This window comes from Pleurodeles waltl, chromosome 6 (genome assembly GCF_031143425.1).
Source record: "Pleurodeles waltl isolate 20211129_DDA chromosome 6, aPleWal1.hap1.20221129, whole genome shotgun sequence".
Classification (NCBI taxonomy): Eukaryota; Metazoa; Chordata; class Amphibia; order Caudata; family Salamandridae; genus Pleurodeles; species Pleurodeles waltl.
In genome coordinates, this window is record NC_090445.1 from 448,227,767 (window position 1) to 448,248,029 (window position 20,263).

Below are 20,263 nucleotides of genomic sequence, written 5' to 3' on the forward strand. Positions count from 1 at the left end.
AAGAATGTATTTGTGAGTTATAATTGGTTGGAAAGCCCTTAATGCTTGAAAAACTGCTAGCATTTCTAGGTGATTTATATGCAGTTTTGTTTGATGTACGTTCCATTGTCCTTGTATGCTGTGTTGATCGAGGTGTGCTCCCCACCCTGTCATCGAAGCATCTGTTGTTATTACGTATTGTGGCACTGGGTCTTGGAATGGCCACCCTTTGTTTAAATTTATACTGTTCCACCATAGAAGCGAGAGGTAAGTTTGGCGGTCTATTAACACCAGATCTAGAAGGTGACCCTGTGCTTGTGACCATTGTGATGCTAGGCACTGTTGTAAGGGCCTCATGTGTAGTCTTGCGTTCGGGACAATGGCTATGCATGAAGACATCATGCCTAGGAGTTGTAATATCATCTTTGCTTGTATTGTTTGTGTTGGATACATGCGTTGTATGATCTTGTTGAAATTTTGAATTCTTTGTGGACTTGGAGTGGCTACTCCTTTTGTTGTGTCTATTATGACTCCCAGGTATTGTTGTACTTTGCACGGCAAAATGTTGGATTTTGCAAAGTTGACGGTGAAACCTAGTTTGTAGAGGGTTTGTATGATTTGATTTGTGTGTTGTAAGCACTTTGTTAGTGAATTGGTTTTGATTAGCCAGTCGTCTAGATACGGGAATACATGTATTTGCTGCCTTCTGTGTGCAGCCACTACTGCTAGACATTTTGTAAAGACTCTTGGTGCGGTTGTTAAACCAAAAGGCAATACTTTGAATTGGTAATGTATTCCTTTGAATACGAACCGTAGGTATTTCCTGTGCGACGGATGTATTGGTATATGGAAATACGCGTCTTTGAGGTCTAAGGTTGTCATGTAGTCCTGTAGTTTTAGCAATGGTAACACTTCTTGTAGCGTGACCATGTGAAAGTGGTCTGATTTGATGTAGGTGTTTAGTATTCTGAGGTCTAGGATTGGTCTCAGTGTTTTGTCCTTTTTTGGTATTAAGAAGTACAGTGAATAGACTCCTGTGTTTGTTTGTGTGTTTGGTACTAATTCGATTGCATTCTTTTGCAATAGTGCTTGAACTTCTATTTCCAGAAGTTCGGAATGTTGTTTTGATAAATTCTGTGCTTTTGGTGGTATGTTTGGAGGGAATTGTAGGAATTCTATGCAATAACCATGTTGGATAATTGCTAAGACCCAAGTGTCTGTAGTTATTTCCTCCCATGCTTTGTAATAATGACCTATTCTTCCCCCCACTGGTGTTGTGTGGAGGGGGTGAGTGACATCTGAGTCACTGCTTGGTTGTAGGGGTTTTGGGGCTTTGAAATTTTCCTCTATTCCTAGGGAATTGCCCTCCTCTGTATTGGCCCCGAAAGCCTCCCCTGTACTGTCCCTGGTAGCTGGACGGTGTTGCCTGCGAGGTGCTGGCTTGTGTGGCCTGACCCCGAAACCCCCCTCTAAAGGGTGTCTTGCGGAAGGTGCTGTAGGTTCCTCTGCTCTGCGGGGAGTAGAGTGCGCCCATGACTTTAGCAGTGTCAGTGTCTTTTTTAAGTTTTTCGATTGCCGTGTCCACTTCTGGTCCGAACAGTTGTTTTTCGTTGAATGGCATATTGAGCACTGCCTGCTGTATCTCTGGTTTGAACCCAGACGTTCTTAGCCATGCGTGCCTTCTAATGGTCACAGATGTATTAATTGTTCTTGCAGCTGTGTCTGCTGCGTCCATAGAAGATCGTATCTGGTTATTTGATATGTTCTGTCCTTCCTCAACCACCTGCTTTGCCCTCTTTTGTAGTTCCTTGGGAAGATGCTCGATGAGGTGTTGCATCTCATCCCAATGGGCTCTGTCATAGCGCGCAAGTAGTGCTTGAGAGTTAGCGATGCGCCACTGGTTTGCAGCTTGTATTGCGACTCTTTTCCCAGCTGCATCGAACTTGCGGCTCTCTTTATCTGGGGGTGGTGCATCCCCAGATGTGTGGGAGTTGGCTCTTTTCCGAGCTGCTCCTACTACGACGGAATCTGGTGGCAGCTGTGTGGTGATGAAAACAGGGTCTGTAGGAGGTGCCTTATACTTCTTTTCCACCCTTGGCGTTATTGCCCTACTTTTGACCGGCTCCTTGAATATTTCCTTTGCGTGCCGAAGCATACCTGGCAGCATAGGCAGGCTTTGGTAGGAGCTGTGGGTGGAGGAGAGGGTGTTGAATAAAAAGTCATCCTCGACTTGTTCTGAGTGGAGGTTTACGTTGTGGAATTGTGCTGCTCTAGCCACCACTTGAGAGTATGCTGACCTGTCTTCTGGTGGTGAGGGCTTTGTTGGATATGCCTCCGGACTGTTGTCCGACACTGGGGCGTCATATAAGTCCCAAGCGTCTTGATCCTGGTCACCTTGGCTCATGGTAGTGTGAGCCGGGGAATGTGACGGAGTTTGCGCTGGTGAGACGTTAATTACAGGTGGAGGAGAGGGTGGCGGAGTCACCTTTTTCACCATTTTTGTTTGTGGCGCCTGGTCTGTTTGAAACTCCAGTCTCCTTTTTCTCCTAATAGGGGGAAGGGTGCTTATTCTTCCTGTTCCCTGCTGGATGAAAATACGTTTTTGCGTATGGTCCACTTCGGTGGATTGCAGCTCTTCCTCAAACCTATGCTTTCGCATCTGAGAGGACAGTGATTGCTCCTCTGTATAAGAGCCTGGACCTGGGTCGGTTACGGGTTGTTTCGGCACCGAAACCCTGCCTGTATCTTTTTTCGGCTCCGAGGTGGCTTTTTTCTTTTTTGGAGTCGAAACCTCTCGGCGTCTATCTTCGTCGGTGCCGCTGTCTCTGCGTCGAGCCGCTTCTACACCGCTATCTCGGTGTCGTTGCTTTTCTCCAGCACTTTCTCGATCCCGAGAAGGCTGCGTGCCGGTGTCTCGACCGGAGTCGGACGATCTCGGCACTGTTTGGGCCTTTTTCGGTGCTGATGGTCGGTCACCGAATTTATGGGTGGAGCCATGGCCTGGTGGCAGTGGCGTCCCCTGTGCCTTGTCACTTTTCTTATGTGTTGTTTTCGACGTCTTACTCACGGTTCTTTGATCGTCGAATTCCTCGGAGTCCGATTCGTGGATCGAAAAGGTTTCTTCTTCCTCTTGTTCCTCGAACTCTCGGTGCGCTGTCGGCGTGGACGCCATCTGAAGTCTCCTGGCTCGACGGTCACGGAGTGTCTTTCGGGACCGGAACGCACGACAGGCCTCGCAAGTCTCTTCACTGTGCTCAGGTGACAGGCACAGGTTACAGACCAAATGTTGGTCTGTATACGGGTATTTGTTGTGGCATTTGGGACAAAAACGGAACGGGGTCCGTTCCATCGACGTTGTTCGACACGCGGTCGGGCCGACCAGGCCCCGACGGGGGATCGAAAACTACCCCGAAGGGCACCGGAGCGCGTCGATCTTCGATGCGGTGTTGAATCTAACTACGCCGATCCCGAACGCAACAATACCGACGAAAATCTTCCGATATTAACTAACTTTCCGTTCCGAAACTCGGAGCGACAGGAACACGTCCGAACCCGATGGCGGAAAGAAAACAATCGAAGATGGAGTCGACGCCCATGCGCAATGGAGACAGAAGGAGGAGTCACTCGGTCCCGTGACTCGAAAGACTTCTTCGAAGAAAAACAACTTGTAACACTCCGACCCAACACCAGATGGTGAGCTATGCAGAACATGTGTATCTACAGCGACAGATGCCATCGAACACTGGGATTCACTTTACTGGTCAAGGCCAGCACAATAATGCTCTCTGAAGTGTGATGTTTTATGAGAAAATACGGGTCACCAGGCACTGTTCTTTGTAGACTGGGCACCTGCCACTTCACTTGCTGGCAAGAACATGTTTTTTACCAGGAAGGCATCAAAGTATCTGCAAGAGTATGACTGAAAAGAAGCAAAAGTTCAGATGTTGCCGATCAGGCGGTAGGATTTATTTTAAAATATGTTTCAGTCTCAACTGGGGACAGCTATAGCTAACACCTTTCCTGCCTTCCGAACCACTACTGCAAATCAAGCAAGCTCCAATGGTGGCCCATGTTGCAAGTCAAGCTCTGTCTTGGGGGAGGTGTCAGGCACACTGGCATTTTGTAAATCAAGGCATAATCAGGGGGAAAGCAAGCCATCTCCTCACCATTATAATCATCAACATCCTGAAGAGCGTTCTGTTCTGCCAGGGGATCAGTCAGAACCAAAAAGATAATGGAGCCTCTATTGGTAGCTCTGATGTGATAAAGGCACAGGATTACAGTTAGACTGCATAATGACCTGTTGATCATTTGTAATTTCGTAGTGTGGTATTCGTTGAGCTCAGGCAAATGTAGGTTTGGGATCCAACATAAACAAAACTGCCAAGTCATCTTCCTGTACAATCAGAATACGTGTTGGAGTGATGAAAGCTAGTGAGGTCTGGACCTACAGTGGAAGTGTGTCCTGGACTAAGTATAGGCACAGTACTGTGTCCCAAGGAAGTAGGTTACTGTCAACGGGTCTTCCCTGGAACAATCTGACTGGAGGAGCCTGCAGCTCCTAGGGGGGGGGGGGGGGCATGAAAGGGATCAGATCAGTGACCATCACCCTTGATGGAGTGAGGGTTGCATCTTGACATTCTCATGCCATCGCTTTGGAATCAGAGTGGCAGTATGGGGTAGAGTCCAGCTTTTTTTCTATGCTTGATTTCGGATTTGCCATTTACTGGAAGACTTGGAGCGGGAAGTAGAAAGGTTGCTGGAAAGGAGCCCAGAGTAAGACCTACACGAAAGCCATGAATTCTTCTTGTGCTTGGTGATGTACAGATTCATCTCTCAGTCTTGAATCAATCTGATGCAAGAGTGTACTTATCACAGATCCTAAGAGCTGTGTCCCGAGTCCAGGCAACACAAGCACACCTCCTATGAATCCATGACTGTCAACTGCAGACGTGGAACAGCTTGAATCCTGATGTTTTCAGTGGGTACATTGTTCCCTAGTACACTATTTGAAATTTGGAACTCATTGTGAAACCAACTAATTCAAAAGCAGCACTCTGGATCAGTGTCAAAAGGCGCAGAAATAAATTAACGGACATCAGCGCTTACTGGTGGTGCATATATGCAGTTCTGTTCAGTCACATCTGGGGTGGAATAGAGCCACATAGCACCATCTACTGACACGTGGACGCATGGCTGTGAAAAACCTCCAGATCCAGCATGTCACATGGAAGAATATTCGAAGGTGAGAAATCTATGCTTAGAAATAGTCATCAGTAGATATTTTACGATTCAAATCTGTGACAAAGAGATTGTAATGTACTTTTGCAGATTTCTCTTTGTAGACACATCTCTTAACTGTTTATTATCCAAGATGTGTTCAATACACAAAGATATCAACACAAAGGCCGCCCTCATTGAGTGTGGTGCTCTTACAACCGCCACACTCGTGGTGGCAGTCTGGACCACTGCTGATGCAGCAGTCCAACACCTGCATAACAACCCTGGCTGTCCAACCGCCAGGATCTTGGATACCAGTGGTGGTAGAGATTCTAATCCACCAGGGCAGTGCTGCAAGCAGTGCTGCCCTGCGGATTACAACCTCGTTCTCTGTCAGCCTTTTCATGAAAAGGCTGGTGGAGAACAGGTGCAGGGGGACACAGGGGGCCCATGCACTGGGCATGGGCAGTGCAGGTGCCCCAATGCCCAGCACCGTCTCAACTTTCACTTGCAAGAGTGCTGGTGCACCCTGCTGGCTACAGCATTACCGCCGACTCCATTATGAGCCGGAGACAATGCTGTAGCCTGTTTCCCGCTAGGCCGGTGGATGGAAACTTAGGTTTCCGCCCACAGACCTAGTGGGAAACTTGTAATGACTCTGGCGGCGAGACCGCCGCATAGGCAGCAGCCACCATGTTGGAAGTTTGGTGGACAGAGTTTTCCATCTGCCAAACTCAATGAGGCCTCAAGTGCTTTAGCCACCTAAGCTACCTTGAAATGTGATTCATTTATGACTAATAAATGAAACCAGAACAGCTTTGCTATCGCATTTTGCTTTGCAAATTTCTTTGAGGGCAGTATTTGTAAAACTACTGCATACATAATGGTAGTATAGGGTGACTGTCACTGACTCTTGCTCTCATTCCGCCATCCTCCCAGCTACCCCACCTCCAAGAGATTAATGAATTCCCTGAACACATTTTTCCTTTTTTGAAGCAGTGCACTCAAAATCTTAGCGAAGTCATTAAGTACAATGCTTCAAATGACATAAAAAGCACTTTGTAGCACAGCACAGAATCAGCTAAATATTTCAACCAAATGAGACATACAGAATAAAAACATACAAAACAGCATTTAACAGATAATCAACTTTATTCCCACAGTATGTATATTATTCTTACACTGTACAAAATATTTACTTTTCTAAATAAATATGCACTTATTGCAAAAACAGTAGAGCAATAAAAATCCTTCCCAAAAAAATAAACATTTTTTCAAAGATGGGGGTAACGAAGATACACTAAGGCAGATAACAGCCTGAAAAACAATTACAGTAGGTCGGTCAAGGTTCAACTCCTAAGAAGGCCACCAGTGGCGTAGCGTGGGTTGTCAGCACCCAGGGCAAGGAAAGTAATTTGCGCACCCTAACCCGGGGCAAGGCAAGTAATTTGCGCCCCCTAACCCGTGGATTTAGTCTCTTCCAAGATGTTGCGGCCGGCACCCCCTGCAACCCCCACGCTATGCCACTGAAGGCCACAGCCACAATCCTTTTGGTATCTGTGATCGGGAACGAGAAACCAAAATGGCGGCGGAGAGTACCCCCAATTAGGAAGGCAGTTCGGGTAACGGTCTCAGTGTTTAGCAGACGTGGAAATCAAGGACCTGAGGTACAGTAGAAAAATGCAGTTACATTAGGACGTCAAATTAGACTTACAGACCACTGGGCCACACCAGCGAGTCAGAACAGAAACGGAGCCAAGAGAGACGCTAAAAAGCACAAACCAGGATGAGAGACCAGAGGGGCATACCAGGGAGAGCTAGATGAAAAAACTACGGGGTATCCGCAGCTGAAGGCCGCTGTAGTGCTAGAATGAGCTATTTAAGCTGCATAGGTTCTGTGGGGTAGTAACACTCGGCCGCTTCAGGGCATAACCCTAAGATCTGACCTCCCGCTCCCAACAGAGAGTGAGAGCACTGAGGATCATTCCACGATGCACAAAGCGACACGTACCATACTGCTAGCGCCCACCGGGACAGTGTGATTTATAAAAAACGTTTTCACAGTTGGTCTCTAAAATAATAAATATGACTCTAATATAAATTTCTGAAAGCACAGACATTGACAATTAAAAATAAGCCTTGATTTTCCCCAATAAAATAATTTATAAAATAGAAATTTCGTGTATAGGTACAGTTTAATAAAAATAAAAAAAATCAAAGACTGATTTTGTGCATTGTACCCTCCTAATTGCTAACTAGGTCCGAAGAAAATATTAGCATGCGAAAGCCGCATTAACGAGGCGGGCTACTGGCAATTACAAGGCTATCCACCCTGTTTTTAACTGTATACATAAGGCCGCCAAGGGCCTCCTAACTCATTGATTTACTATTAGCAGTCAGTTTCCATCATCGGGAGACTGAACAGAAGCCTGGCCATCCATGTGGGGCAAGAAAACACAGGCAGTTCACGGTCAGCAGGGCTTACACCACAAGCACACACTGTAAATGGCCCAACCGTGTCTGCATCCATCAAGTATCCAAGTGCGGCAGGACCTGAGGGTGACGAGTGATCCAAAGAGAAGAATGTCTGCAACTGACTGCCTTCATTTGACTCGCACACTAGAGGCTTGATAGTCTCAGAGTGCCCACAAGTGTTATCAGAAGGGAGCCAGTGTTACCTGCTCTGGGGCTTTGGGGACGAACTTGCAATCTCAGACTTAGAAAATACTCTGAAGGGGGAGTTTGCAAGTGCCTTTTCTGTAATGCAGTGCGGTCCAATCAAGAAAGCTATTGAGGATAGCAACGACTGAAGAGAACTTGATGGACCGTTTATCGGGTCGGTCAGCTTACTGTGCAATCATTTTTGTAAACGATGCCCAAGCTTGCATACTGTTGGTCTAATGATGGCTAAGTTCAGAATTTGTAGGGAATGAGAGACTAGACTGTAACAAGGACTGAGTAACAACGACCGGCAATCACTATAATGTGTGGTTAGAAGTTACGACTCATGATGTCCCAAAATCAGTTGTAGAGCAGACTAGGGTATGTCTTGGAGCCCAGTTCCGCCCAACCAGAGCTGATGGCAGCTTCCTCAAAGGAAAAAACTAAAAACACTGATTGGGTGGGGTGAGGAGGAGGGCTTTGGCATTTCTATGTACCTCCTTAAGCATGAATGCTTGACTGAGTTTGTTTACATTGAAAACTTAGGTACTTCACAGATAACAGGCTGTCCACAGACCATCCAGTACCATATGCTTGCAGGCAGTGGTCTGTAATTCCTGCCTTTTCACAAAATTGCCCGGGCCCACTGTGTTATTTTTTTTTAATCATGATTCGGTTGATTACACTTTAGAGATCCTGTCAGGGGTGTCAACTAACAAACAAGTCGACTGACTGCTTCAAAATGCAACATTTCCACAGTTAGTTATTATTCAGGGTAGGTATTCATTTGAGGCATTTTACATCAGGTATCTCCATACAAAATCCAAACTACCCATGGATGGGGTGTAGAAAGACAATTGTTTGTAAGAAACAAGATTAGTTAAGACTGCCATGCTCACAACTAACCAGAAAGTTTAGAACGGCAGGGTTGGAGTGACATCTACAAATACACCACCTGGTCATTGATGGCTTGGGCGCTCTCCGTCTTCTAGGCCTCATGTCCTCAAGAGTGTGGTGTTATCCTACTTGAGTAGGTAGTTGCTTCTTTGACACAGCTCATATTGGTCTACCACCGGGTAAATATGGCAGTGAGCACAGATTAGACTTATTTTACTCCTGACGTATTTAGGACAGGCCCAGCCACTTCACGTGCTGAGGGAATGTCTGGAGCAAAGTTGATTAAAAAAAAAAAAAACATGGAAGAGTGGCATCCAGGTGCTAAGGGGGATATTTGCACCATGATGTGCAGTAGAATAATATTTTACATTGGATTTTTCACATTACAATGTTATTGTTTTGGCCATTTGTTTGAGTGGCCGGCAGCTGCTCTGCTGGGTTAACCCCTGTGAAAGAAACTGGACACTGGAATGATGTATCACAAAGACTGGCTTCAGCGGCTTCTATTGGTCACCTCTGCAAGTGACTTTGCTGACCATGGTACACTGAACAAGGGTTCTCACCCCTGATTGCAGAACCCTGCACTAGGTGAAGATTACACCAAAGTCGGTCCTGGAGAGCCGGATCCATGCCAGGGTTTTTGGCATTTCCACATTTAGAATAAAGATATTTCAGAAATCTCAATTTTTCTAAATGTGGATATGCTAAAAATCTGGCATGGACCCGGCTCTCCAGGACCGACTTTGCAGCAACCCTGACCTAGTGGGAAGAAAATGTGTGTGCATTTCAGGAACAAGCATTTGCAATGCAGTGGGTCTCATATAATGTCGAGTTAGAGCTATTAGCGTAGTAAACTCCTAACCATAGTTTTCTTGCCAAATTAAATTTAAAAAAATAAAAACGAGCACGATTGCTCTGTGAAATAGAGAAAAAGTAGTCCAGAAACTATACTGAAAACATGGAGCCTCGTATGTTTCCAGTAGTTTACCGGTGCTCTCGAGGAGGGTCTAAACACTGGAAAAGGCATGACGTACGCATGCCTTCAACTAATGAAATCAAGCGGATTTTAAAAGGCAAGCCCACCAACCAATGAAAGTGACCAACATAACATGGGCGTGGTTGAAATCCCCTCTAAGAAAGATTAGAAGAGGGACGCAGCGCTTTGTGCTTGCCCCTAAAATGCACATTTTGGAAGAAGGTCAAAGTACAGATTTTCTGTAGCACTGGCAAGACTCTGGATGAAGCTCTCACTGCTGAATTCTAGCGCCGGAGGGACACGGGTGGGGACACTGCTTTGGAGAATGGGGAAATCGCACTCCAGGAGAACTCAAGTGCTAAGAAGACACTGCTGCCAGAGGCTGACACTACCTGGAATTGTAAAAGCTCTCAGAATGCTCCTTTAGATGAAGTTCACACTCTGGTGCTTCACTGTGACTACACCTTTTGCAATATGTGTAGACTCCAGTCCTGAGGAACAATTTGTAGAAAGGGAAGTTTATGCTCCTCGAGTACTCTAGCACTTAAAAAGGTAGCGGATATAACTCCCACTGCTGAATAAGCACGGTACGTGGCTATAGAGCAGTATCGCTTGACACACACTGCTGCACCTCCGTTGTCGGGGAGCACCTGCAGCTCATCCTAGGTTAGGGTCAATATAGTTAGGTTTCTGCACTTCCAGGGGCACAGACACTGACTCCAGTGGGGAAACCGAAGACATGCTACATTTTGCCAGAGTGAAACAGCAGCTCAACTATTGATTACTTTGGGCACAAAAATGGTATGCATGATGGTTTTGGGTGCCAATGTCCACGTGTTGCGTGGCTGGCTTTTTTTTTTTTTAATGACTAGACTGGTGATGTGTGTCTGGATTCTTTGCGAATGGACAGGTGCTGCTTGGCTATCCACTTTATGAATGGATTGGTGTTGCAGCTGAATTCATTAGGTATGGACTATTGTTTTGTGGGTGGGCTCTTTATGGACTGGTGTTGAAATGGATTCTTTTTTAAAGGACTTGTGTTTTGTAGCTGGATTCTTTTTGAATGGGCTGGTGTTGCATGGCTCAGTTCTTTAAGGATGATCTGGTGTAGTGTAGCTGGATTTGTTTTTAATGGGCTGGTGGTGTGTACCTGGATTCTTTCTGTTGTGAGTGGTATTGAATGGCTAGATTCTTTTGAATCAACTGGCGCTGGGTGGCTGGAGTATTTTTTAATAGACTGTTGTGTGACTGGATTCTTTACGAATTGACTGTTGTTGTGTGGCTGGAATCTTTACAAATTGGCTGTTGGTGTATGCCTGGGTTCATTACCATTGAACTGTTGTTGTGTGCCGAGTTCTTTTGAATGGACTGATGTTGACTGACTGGGTACTCTATGAATGAACTAGTTTCTGCTTTGGTGCAGCAGCCAGGAAGACTACAGTACCCACCCTTGCAATTCACATCCCCACATGATGCAATCTTCTAGACATAGATACCGCTGTGCAGTTCTCAGTATACCTATGCTAGATAGTGTGCAGTCGTTTTCAGGGGCGAAGCCCTCCTCATGCAGAATCTGGTCTCCTAGTCCACTAACTAATGACACTAACCACCCTTAATTTTCTATTCTGCAATACTGGCCTGAGATGAAAGAGACCGCATATAAAGAGGGCCTGGGACCATTAACACTTATTAATACCTGACAGCATATATGTCATAAGGCTATTATCGCTCCATGCCTGATTAATATCCCTGCTACACAATTTCACTGAATTTAAAGCAACAGTACAGAGTTCACAGAAGCATTCTGACTGGCTTAACCAGATTTGTCCTCTCCATACCGAGTCCTCATATGGGAAACAATTCCGTCACTGGCCCAGTACTTCTGTGTACCCTTACCTGGATGTATAAATGTCTATTCGAGCAGCGAACACTAGAGGTCTCGCTCACTGTCAAGGGAGGTTAAAACTTCTCCACACAGGGTTTTGTCCGCAGATTTATGATGCTGTGCACGAGCCCTGTTTGAAGTAACTTTGGCGTTCAGTGCAGCCATATGTTTTCTGTGTGAATGGGGTTTTTGTGGCGGTAGATTGCAGCAGTGTGTGCGACTGTTTGCGCGCTATAGCAACCGGGTGAAAACAGCCGTAAATATTGTGCTATGCAGAGGCAAAGACAATCATTAGAAAAAAAAGCATTTGCAATGCAACAGGTCTTGCATTTCTCCGAGGTAGAGCTATTAGCAGTTGTAAACTCCCAACCGGACTTTTTTTCCCCACATTAAATGGAGAAAAAAAAGAAGAAAAAAAAAAAAAAAAAAAAAAAAAAAAAGAGCTTGATCGCGCTGCTACAGTTCACTCTTAGGGAAACCTATCGCCAAAAGTGCAATTATCTACGTAACTGGCAAAAGTGCAATCAACTATGTAACAGGGTCAATGTCATGCAAAGCGCTTGACTTCTGCCAAGCGAGATCGCGCTGCGAAAAAGATAAAACATAGTCCACAAACCGGACAGAAAATAGCAAGCCTCGTATGTTTTCAGTACTTGGTCGCTGCGCTCGAGGAGGGCTAACCACCGGAAAAGGCATGAAGTATGCATGCCTTCTACTAATGAAAGTGAGCAAAATTTAAAACGCAAGCCCACGAACCAATGAAAGACACTGACGCTACATGGACAGGGCTCTAAGCCCTTTTCTAACTACTAAAGCGTCTTGCAAGCGATACGCATGGGCAAGCGCATGCGACTCAGGCTCGACTCTAAAAAAGGAGTTCTCGCAGATGCTGGCAGAGTTTACCTGAATAGCAACGTTATTCGCTGGGGCAGTGATTGTGTGATATCATGTGAATCCTAGATGTATCAGAAGGCAAGGTATATGCATTGAAGAACTGATTAGGTTTATTCAGTGCCCAAGTGGTTGAGTAATAGAATGGTGCATCGGAGGAACACTCTGCATCGCATCCTGAAGGGGAAGCAAATATGTGACAGGGCAAGGAGCATCTGATCAGGGTGCAGATGTTTTTATTGACACTTGGCTGCTGTGAGGTGGCCTGGTGGTGGTATGGGGAAGGGAAACAGAAAAGGCCAGTAGGTCCTCGTCGCCTGCGTGACAGGGCAGTTTTCGCTGAAGAGTTTCAATCTAAACATTGCTATTTGAGTATACTGAAGAGGAATCAATTGTGCTGATGTCCCCAGTTGAAAGCAGTAGGTTTAAGGAGTGGGGTGGGCTTGTACCCTGTGAGCATGTTACTACTGCATTCATCCTAAGACATTGATCCTAACAGTCAGAAGGTGAGGTGGGGCGAAGAGGGAGAAAGGATTGGCCGAATGTACTTTGGTTTCTTAATAGCCTCGAAGTGTTCCCCTGATGGGTAATTTAGGGCAGTCTAAGCACTCTTGAACCAAATGTTGGAAGCAGGCGGTGTTAATGCTATAAGGGCATCTTTGGTCCGCTGTGTATTTATTCCATTGTATTTTGTGTGATAACAGTGCTAGCCTCAGTGTTCTCCTTCCTGAAGATATACATTTCCATCTCTGTCATAAAGGAGATCCAAAAAAACATGTCTACTGCACCTGAAACACAAGTATGCCTTGGTGACCACTCGCACTTATGCTTACGTGTACAATTTATCACTAACATATTCTCTGCCAGAGGAACATTTGAATGCTATAGAATGTGCACCCTGTTGAACACCACCAGCCACACAACTTAATTCCTTCTCTAGAATCCCATTTTCTTCCCTTCCTACAGCCTGTGCTTCTGGTATGATGTGCAGCCATGCAGTCAAGTCGGACTTTGAATATTAGATTTGACACTCGAGGTAAAACGTACCTCCCCTGTCTCAGCCAGCGCCCACACAGCATCCTGCAAAACATACAAAAAACAACAGCAATACGGTATAAGTCATCAGAACAAGAATACAGCTCAAAAAGCGAATTTCTGCTATCAAACCAACCAGACATAGGAACAAGAGGTCTAGTTTAGACAACCAACAAGAGAAGTGAAACTGTCAAACTTACAAATACAACTAAGTAGATTTTGCTGTGTAGCACAATCCAAATAAAAAAAATGTGTCATTTATGCCAGTAAACTTAAATAGAGCGAAGTCCCAGACTGAGAGCCACCGAGCCTTTCTGTTCTATCCAGCAGTGCAATCTTCTCACATTGCACACCGGCCTATAGAGGATGTGGGTGGTCAAGAAGGAGCCCAGGCTGCTAATTTTTCTCCAATGGTGATGGTGATTAGTGTCAAGGGGCAGATATATATATCATAGATGACAGACAGTGCAACAAGAAGAGAAACCTATTGGTTCTATCCAAGGTCTGAGGAGGGTTATCACTGAGTACACACTGTGGATTCATTCTAACGCAACCAAAGTCCATCAACTACTAGTGCGCATGGCATGTAGGCAGGACTTACACATTTTAAAAGCAACTTTTCTGTAAAGTGTTCAAACTTTGAGGGCCAATACAAAATCATATTAAATTGTACAAAATGGATGGAATGCAGAAAAGACACTAAGGACCGGCAGGACGGAATAGTTATAATTTTGGCAAGTATTAGGGACTGTGCAGAATATTCTGCGAAGCTGGAAAGATCAGAGGTGAAGGGAAGATATAATAAGCATAGACTCAGGATACAAAAGGATGTTAGAGTTAGACTGCAATCAGCATACCTGCTTTAAGCCGCTATCTGGAGCCGTCGTAAACCTTAACCTGCGCCGCCACCTCTGACTGCCCTAAAAATTGAACCACGTCCCAGCCTGATGCCACAATGTATTTCATCTTGGAAATCCACATAAATGGAGCTATGTTGCAAACACACTATGGGGAAACAGCTAGCACAGGATGAATTCATGTGCAAAGGAGGAAACAAGTCGAACCTCTGTGCATTGAGAAAGTACCAGAGACATGCGCATTCAACCAGGAAAGGACCAAAGAAAGACGTCAAAATGCACTCCTCCTAGAGATTTGGTAGGCCAGACCAAAATACCAAACTTTTAAATTCAAAACTGTCGCACTAGTGGAATAAAAAGCCAAAAACTAGCGTACTTAAAATATTCCAGTTTACGAAATGGATGCTGGGGTAGTGGTGTCTTAGGTTCCTAGAAGCTCAGGAAGATCCCTTTACCACAACACCAAGCATTAGTAACTGCCTTTCATAAAATCCCGAACCAAGAAGTCCAGCTTCAACCACCCACCATGCACCTTCGCACCCAGAATAGGGTACAACTCCTGTCAGTAACAAGAACCAGAACCTGCAGATTGCAGTTAGATAGATACAAAATGCCTGATCACCAGAGAACCATATCTTGAACCTATGACCCAGAAGTATCAGATGTGGGCCAGAAAAAGAAACGAACAGTTGTATACTAGTTCTTTGCTGCAGATCCACTTTAGCACCTATAAGTGGTTTGGTCCCAGTGCACCCTTACCAAAATCCTAGGAGCCACCTACCCCTTGAAATCGTAACACTTGTCTTTCCTCCAGATACAATTGAGTGCCCAATAACTATGAGGCGGGCTCTGAAGCCCAGGGAGAGTGATAATTGAAGCTGAAAAGCTGTAAAGGCCTGTTACCATCTAATCAAAATCAAGGTTCTATAATTGTCTGACATACATTTCGTGTCCTAAGTATAGTTTACACACATCACCAAACTGGAGTTTGTACATAATCCATACCCAATAGGGAGGTGTTTTTGTAGGACACAACATTTATAACATGATAATTTGGAACACAAAATGTTGCATGCAGCGGGCTTTCAAACGTTAGTGGTCAGTTTGTAATGGCAACACGCCCTGCTTAGACTCTGCCTTCCATCCTCCTAGAGGTGGGAACAATTATGAGGCTCAACTTGAGTCATAAATGGTTAATGTTTCTTTTTGTGCATGGCTGCAAAACGCTGAACTTACTACACGCTCGCAGATTGAACTATTTAAAAAACAGCTTGTTTCCCAAAATATACTGCATCTTTCAGAACACAAATAAAGGCTCCATCTCCGGAGCACTTTCCCTATGTGCTTAAGAGGGTCTGGCATATCAAACAGTGACCTTTGGGAATACAATGAGGATTGTACGATGCATCTGGTGGTTGGATGGGCTGTGAAACTTTTGCAGTTTTTACTCACAGTGTGAAAAGCTTTTTACGCAGTTAGATGGTCTGCTAAATCCGGACTTGCACAGTATTTCTGAAAGAAGCATTATTATGACAGCCACACTCTGGAAAGGCGGAATAATGAAAGACACTCAGTGGCTGTGCTCGCTGAGTCGCAGCTCACTTCTTTTATGCTCCTTTCAATGCTCAGAAAACGGACACCTGATGAAATGGTTCGAAGACGCATGTTTTAAACAGAACCGGTCTAAGAAACATTGGACTCAGTAAACGTGCACAATCCAACACGCACAGGACTGGGGTGGTGCGTAAAAGCTTACAACATGTGGTCTCCCCTCATTGCCATCACTATTAGCGAAGTTCGGGCCTGCATGTCATAATTACGAATCAAACCCTTGTCAAACAACAGCGAGTTACATTAAAAACATACATCTGGATTTTTGGGGAGTTTTGTGCACAAAAACGCTACTGCTAGTGTACACACATTCACTTGAGATTTTAGAATGTTCTTTGCTCTGCTCCTTCCAACTGTGCCATGGAATGATCGAGAAGCAGCGGATGCTCAAACCACTTTAGTTCCACGAGGGGAGAAGGGATCCCTTGCCTCGAGATGAGATGATGTCCAGTGCCCCCGAGGTACTAGTGGGCATAGTGCTCAGAAGTGACATGGCGTCGTGGGCCCTGTGGTCGGATGGTTTTAAGAGCTGTGAGGTAACAGCATGCCCGGTGGCCCAAAACAAAAAAAGGCAACAAGTGCCACCAAGTAACTGGGCATCAGGACAACGCTGGCATACATTCCGTACCTGCCGAACAGATTGCAGATCACACCGTAGGCTTTGCCATATCGCTTTTTTCAAAAACTACTTTGGCTATGAAGTAGATGGAAAACAGTCCTAGGAAAGCAGCAGATACCATGTAGGCAATCACTGATTGCGTGAACTGCACTAAGGAGCCCATCACGAGAGAGGGCACCACCTGGGACAGCAGGAAGGCACTGTCCAGGATGGCAAAGTCTAGGCAGATCCCACGTCCGGGCGCTACTGGGTCAGCTTCTGGCAGACCCGTCATCATCACAGAGGCTTCACAGGGCGAGGCCACGCACAGGGAAGAGCTGGAGGTCGAAGGGGTGGAGAAGAGTAAGGCAGGGCTGTGACCATTGGGGTAAGAGGGCTTGGAGCTGGAGTGGAGCCCCTTCAAAAGAGGTGCCTTCTGCTCCTCCGGTCTGTTGTCCTCTTCATCAACTCCCTTGTACTTGGGGAAAAACACCTGCATAAAAAGAAAAAAAAGAAAAAAAGAAAATTTTGAATCTAGTCAGAGAACATTAAACATGTTGAGTCAACAAACAACATGCTGAACAAAAGAGAGTGGGTAACGGTGCAATTCGCCAATCAGAGTGAAAACAGTGACACCAAGTATCTAGAGTCAAACCTGGCATTAGGCACAAATTCTAGAGCCAGGCAAACCGCTCATTTTGTAAAGTCATCCTTGGGGCCTTTCCAGCATCTAAAGTTAGCTAAGACACACAGGGGAGAAAACCAACCACCTAGAATAAGAAGCATTATAAGGGAATCACACTTGCCTTACACGCATCCAAAAACAAAACCGTCCAGAATCTACAGCAAAACAACCAACCATGCAGAACTTACCAACAAACGAACATCCTGTGTCAACAGCCAATAAAACGTACACTTGGTGACCCGCTGCACAGTAAATTCACTCAATGTTGACAAACAACAAGGTCGCCATCAGGATCTATGTACAATTAGGAAACATGCCATCATCTAGAGCCACCAGAAATGCATTGAAGCAGAAGACGCACATGTACCCAGCATCTTAGACCAAAACAGACCTACACTATGTCTAATGCAAACAGGCTCCCCATCAAATGTAGCCATCCAGGAAAATGTCCAGTTTATAGATGCAACAATGATCGCCATGGATATAAAACTAACAGGTTAGTACTAGAGTGTAAAGTCAATACAGAAACCATTTGCTGTGTAGTGCCCACATAGACTTCTAGTGCAGACAAGGGAACCATCGAGCATCTAGATCCAACAAGGCAACCATAAACTTTGTACAGCTTTTCTATATCAAACAAAACTCGAGCCAATAGGGGATCTACCTCGTTCTTACTCAAAACATCAAGGGAACTACCCCAGGATCCACACGGAATCAGGAACTCTGACTCCAAAGTCAGAAGAAACACAGGGACTATCCATCATCCAAATCCTGCCTTATTTTTTTTTTTTTTTTGTTGTTGAGTAAATCAAGTAATCAAACAGGATCTACTACAAACCAACTAACCCTAGGCTCTAGGACCAACAGGGAAGCCACAACATGGACACTACCAACAAAGGAACTGCATCTAGCACTGGGTTATTCTCTTGCTGACTCTGGGTTCGACAAGGCAACCGGCTACGTTTTAGAGATTACAAGAGAACGATGAAGCAAGCGTTGAATTTTCTCCAAGCATTGAAGTGTACTGGGACTATCTGACAGTATAAACCCATAATAAACTCTTCCACATAAGCTCACTGTCTTAGACCGCGTATCATATAAGAACTATGAAAACCCGAAAAGGAGTTCACTTACACAGTTAATGCGGATGAGCAAAAAGAGAACCCTCCGATCAGATGAATCCTGCGGGGAGACTCACAAGCGGCGCAGCCCGACCAGATGACTCGCTGTATTACACAGCAGCCCCCGGTCCAGACTTCCAAGGAGAGCAAGAGGAAATGTAGAAGACACATGAAGGACAGAGGAAGCAAAAGTATTTTAAAAACACATAAAAAGACAGCAAAGTTAGAAGAAATGAGCCATAACAGGTTCCCAATCGTGAGGCTCCATTGCTATTGAATTTGTATCTGTACTGTCCCTGCCAAAAGCCGTTCTTCCAAGGGATTAAACATACAGCTGAGTTCCTTTGGCGAAACTACTTGTATATCTAGCATATTGTACTACCATAAGCGATGTATATTTAACATACCCACAGCCTGTTTCTCACTTTCACCCACTCAATCAATCACAGTTAACCTGATACTTTGCCCGCAACCACACCTCTCCCCCAACTTTGACTATAACGTCAGTGACGTCTGCAACATCACCTCCTCAAACACCATCTGCGTTGTTGATAGCAATGCTTCGTGACTTGGACCTTTCAGGCTCTCTCAATAACACATGCATGAAGGACTCTTGTGGAAAACTCTTCACTCAATGTCACTTCCCACATAACTACAGGCACATACAATCCCAATCGCAACTTGTCCGTTTTGTATCTCTCTCTTCTATTTGCAGGAAGCCCCTTTAAATTGGGCTGTGCATCTCACTCTCACCTCAACATCCCTCTTCCTAAATCATCTCCATAGTGTCACACCAGGCCTCTACAACTGACACAAACAATGCTCAACTCGCTCCCCAGAAGATCCTGCAGCCCTTCAAACTGCTTTCGCCACCCTTACATTCTCCATCTGCAAAGTTAAGCCCTCAGACATTCACTTGCAAGACCCCACAGAAGCACTACCCAAATGGCTTGCACAAATTATGGAGGCAATAACATGCTGAAAGGTTTCGAAGGGTCCCCTACTCACACATTCTGGAGAACCGACATTTACAAAACAAGAGGCGAAGTAAACCAAAATTGAAATCTAAAACTTCATGCATCCGATGTCGATAATTAAAGATACAATCTTACCTCCAAGGCCTGAATACATCAATTTGAAAATAAAACGGTGGGTAAGCAATTGTGGACAGTTGGCGGACTCCTGAACTACCCTTCACATAATCAAGAAAAATGCAACCAGGCGAGTTAAAAAAGCACCCTTGAAAGCATCACTATGTGCATGCAGTAGCATACAATTTAACAAAAATATTTTTATTTAGCGTTGATGCACCTGTCCGTATTAGTGCACATTACAATTTTAGCAAACGTATAAGAAATATCTTTTTTTAGTCTGCAACCCTTTACAACATCGTGATGTTGAGGTTGTGGGAAAAAGTGGAGCGGTATGGCTTTTTAAACAGAAAATTAACAAGATCGTTGGTAAGATGAATGGGAAAAGCTGTGGTGTGCGGCATGGGGGGGGGGGTTATGTTCATGAGTAGTACAGATATGAAGATTCGAGAAATTGCTCAGTTGAAGTGTTTTGTGTACTGGAAAGTTTAAGCTCCTTCTGAAGGAGAGTTAAAAAATTACACATTATTACTAATATGGGGGTAGTGAACAAGGTGACACCACTGCTTGGTATGTTTTACAGATAACACCTATCCCCGATCTCCAAGTATAAATCAGACTGGATCCTACACCTACAAAGAAGATGGGGACACTGCCCAAGTGCTTGCAGGCATCTCTTGTGACTTGTGTCTAGAAATTGAAACTCACATTTCCTGCAAAAAGATAGTGAAGTGAAGGAAGCTAAAGGGAAAAGAC

The 20,263-nt window shown here is 45.0% G+C and overlaps 1 protein-coding gene across 3 annotated transcripts in view; it reads right to left on the reverse strand.

The window, feature by feature from the left end:
• Positions 1-6,332: 6,332 nt before the first annotated feature.
• SLC45A3 (solute carrier family 45 member 3) overlaps positions 6,333-20,263 on the reverse strand; it is a 137,264-nt gene continuing 123,333 nt past the window's right edge. For all 3 annotated transcript variants that reach the window (XM_069238560.1, XM_069238558.1, XM_069238561.1), the window contains one exon: positions 6,333-17,103. In XM_069238560.1, the coding sequence (XP_069094661.1) occupies positions 16,660-17,103 (444 nt within the window). In that variant the 3' untranslated portion in view covers positions 6,333-16,659. The remainder of the gene's footprint in view (positions 17,104-20,263) is intronic.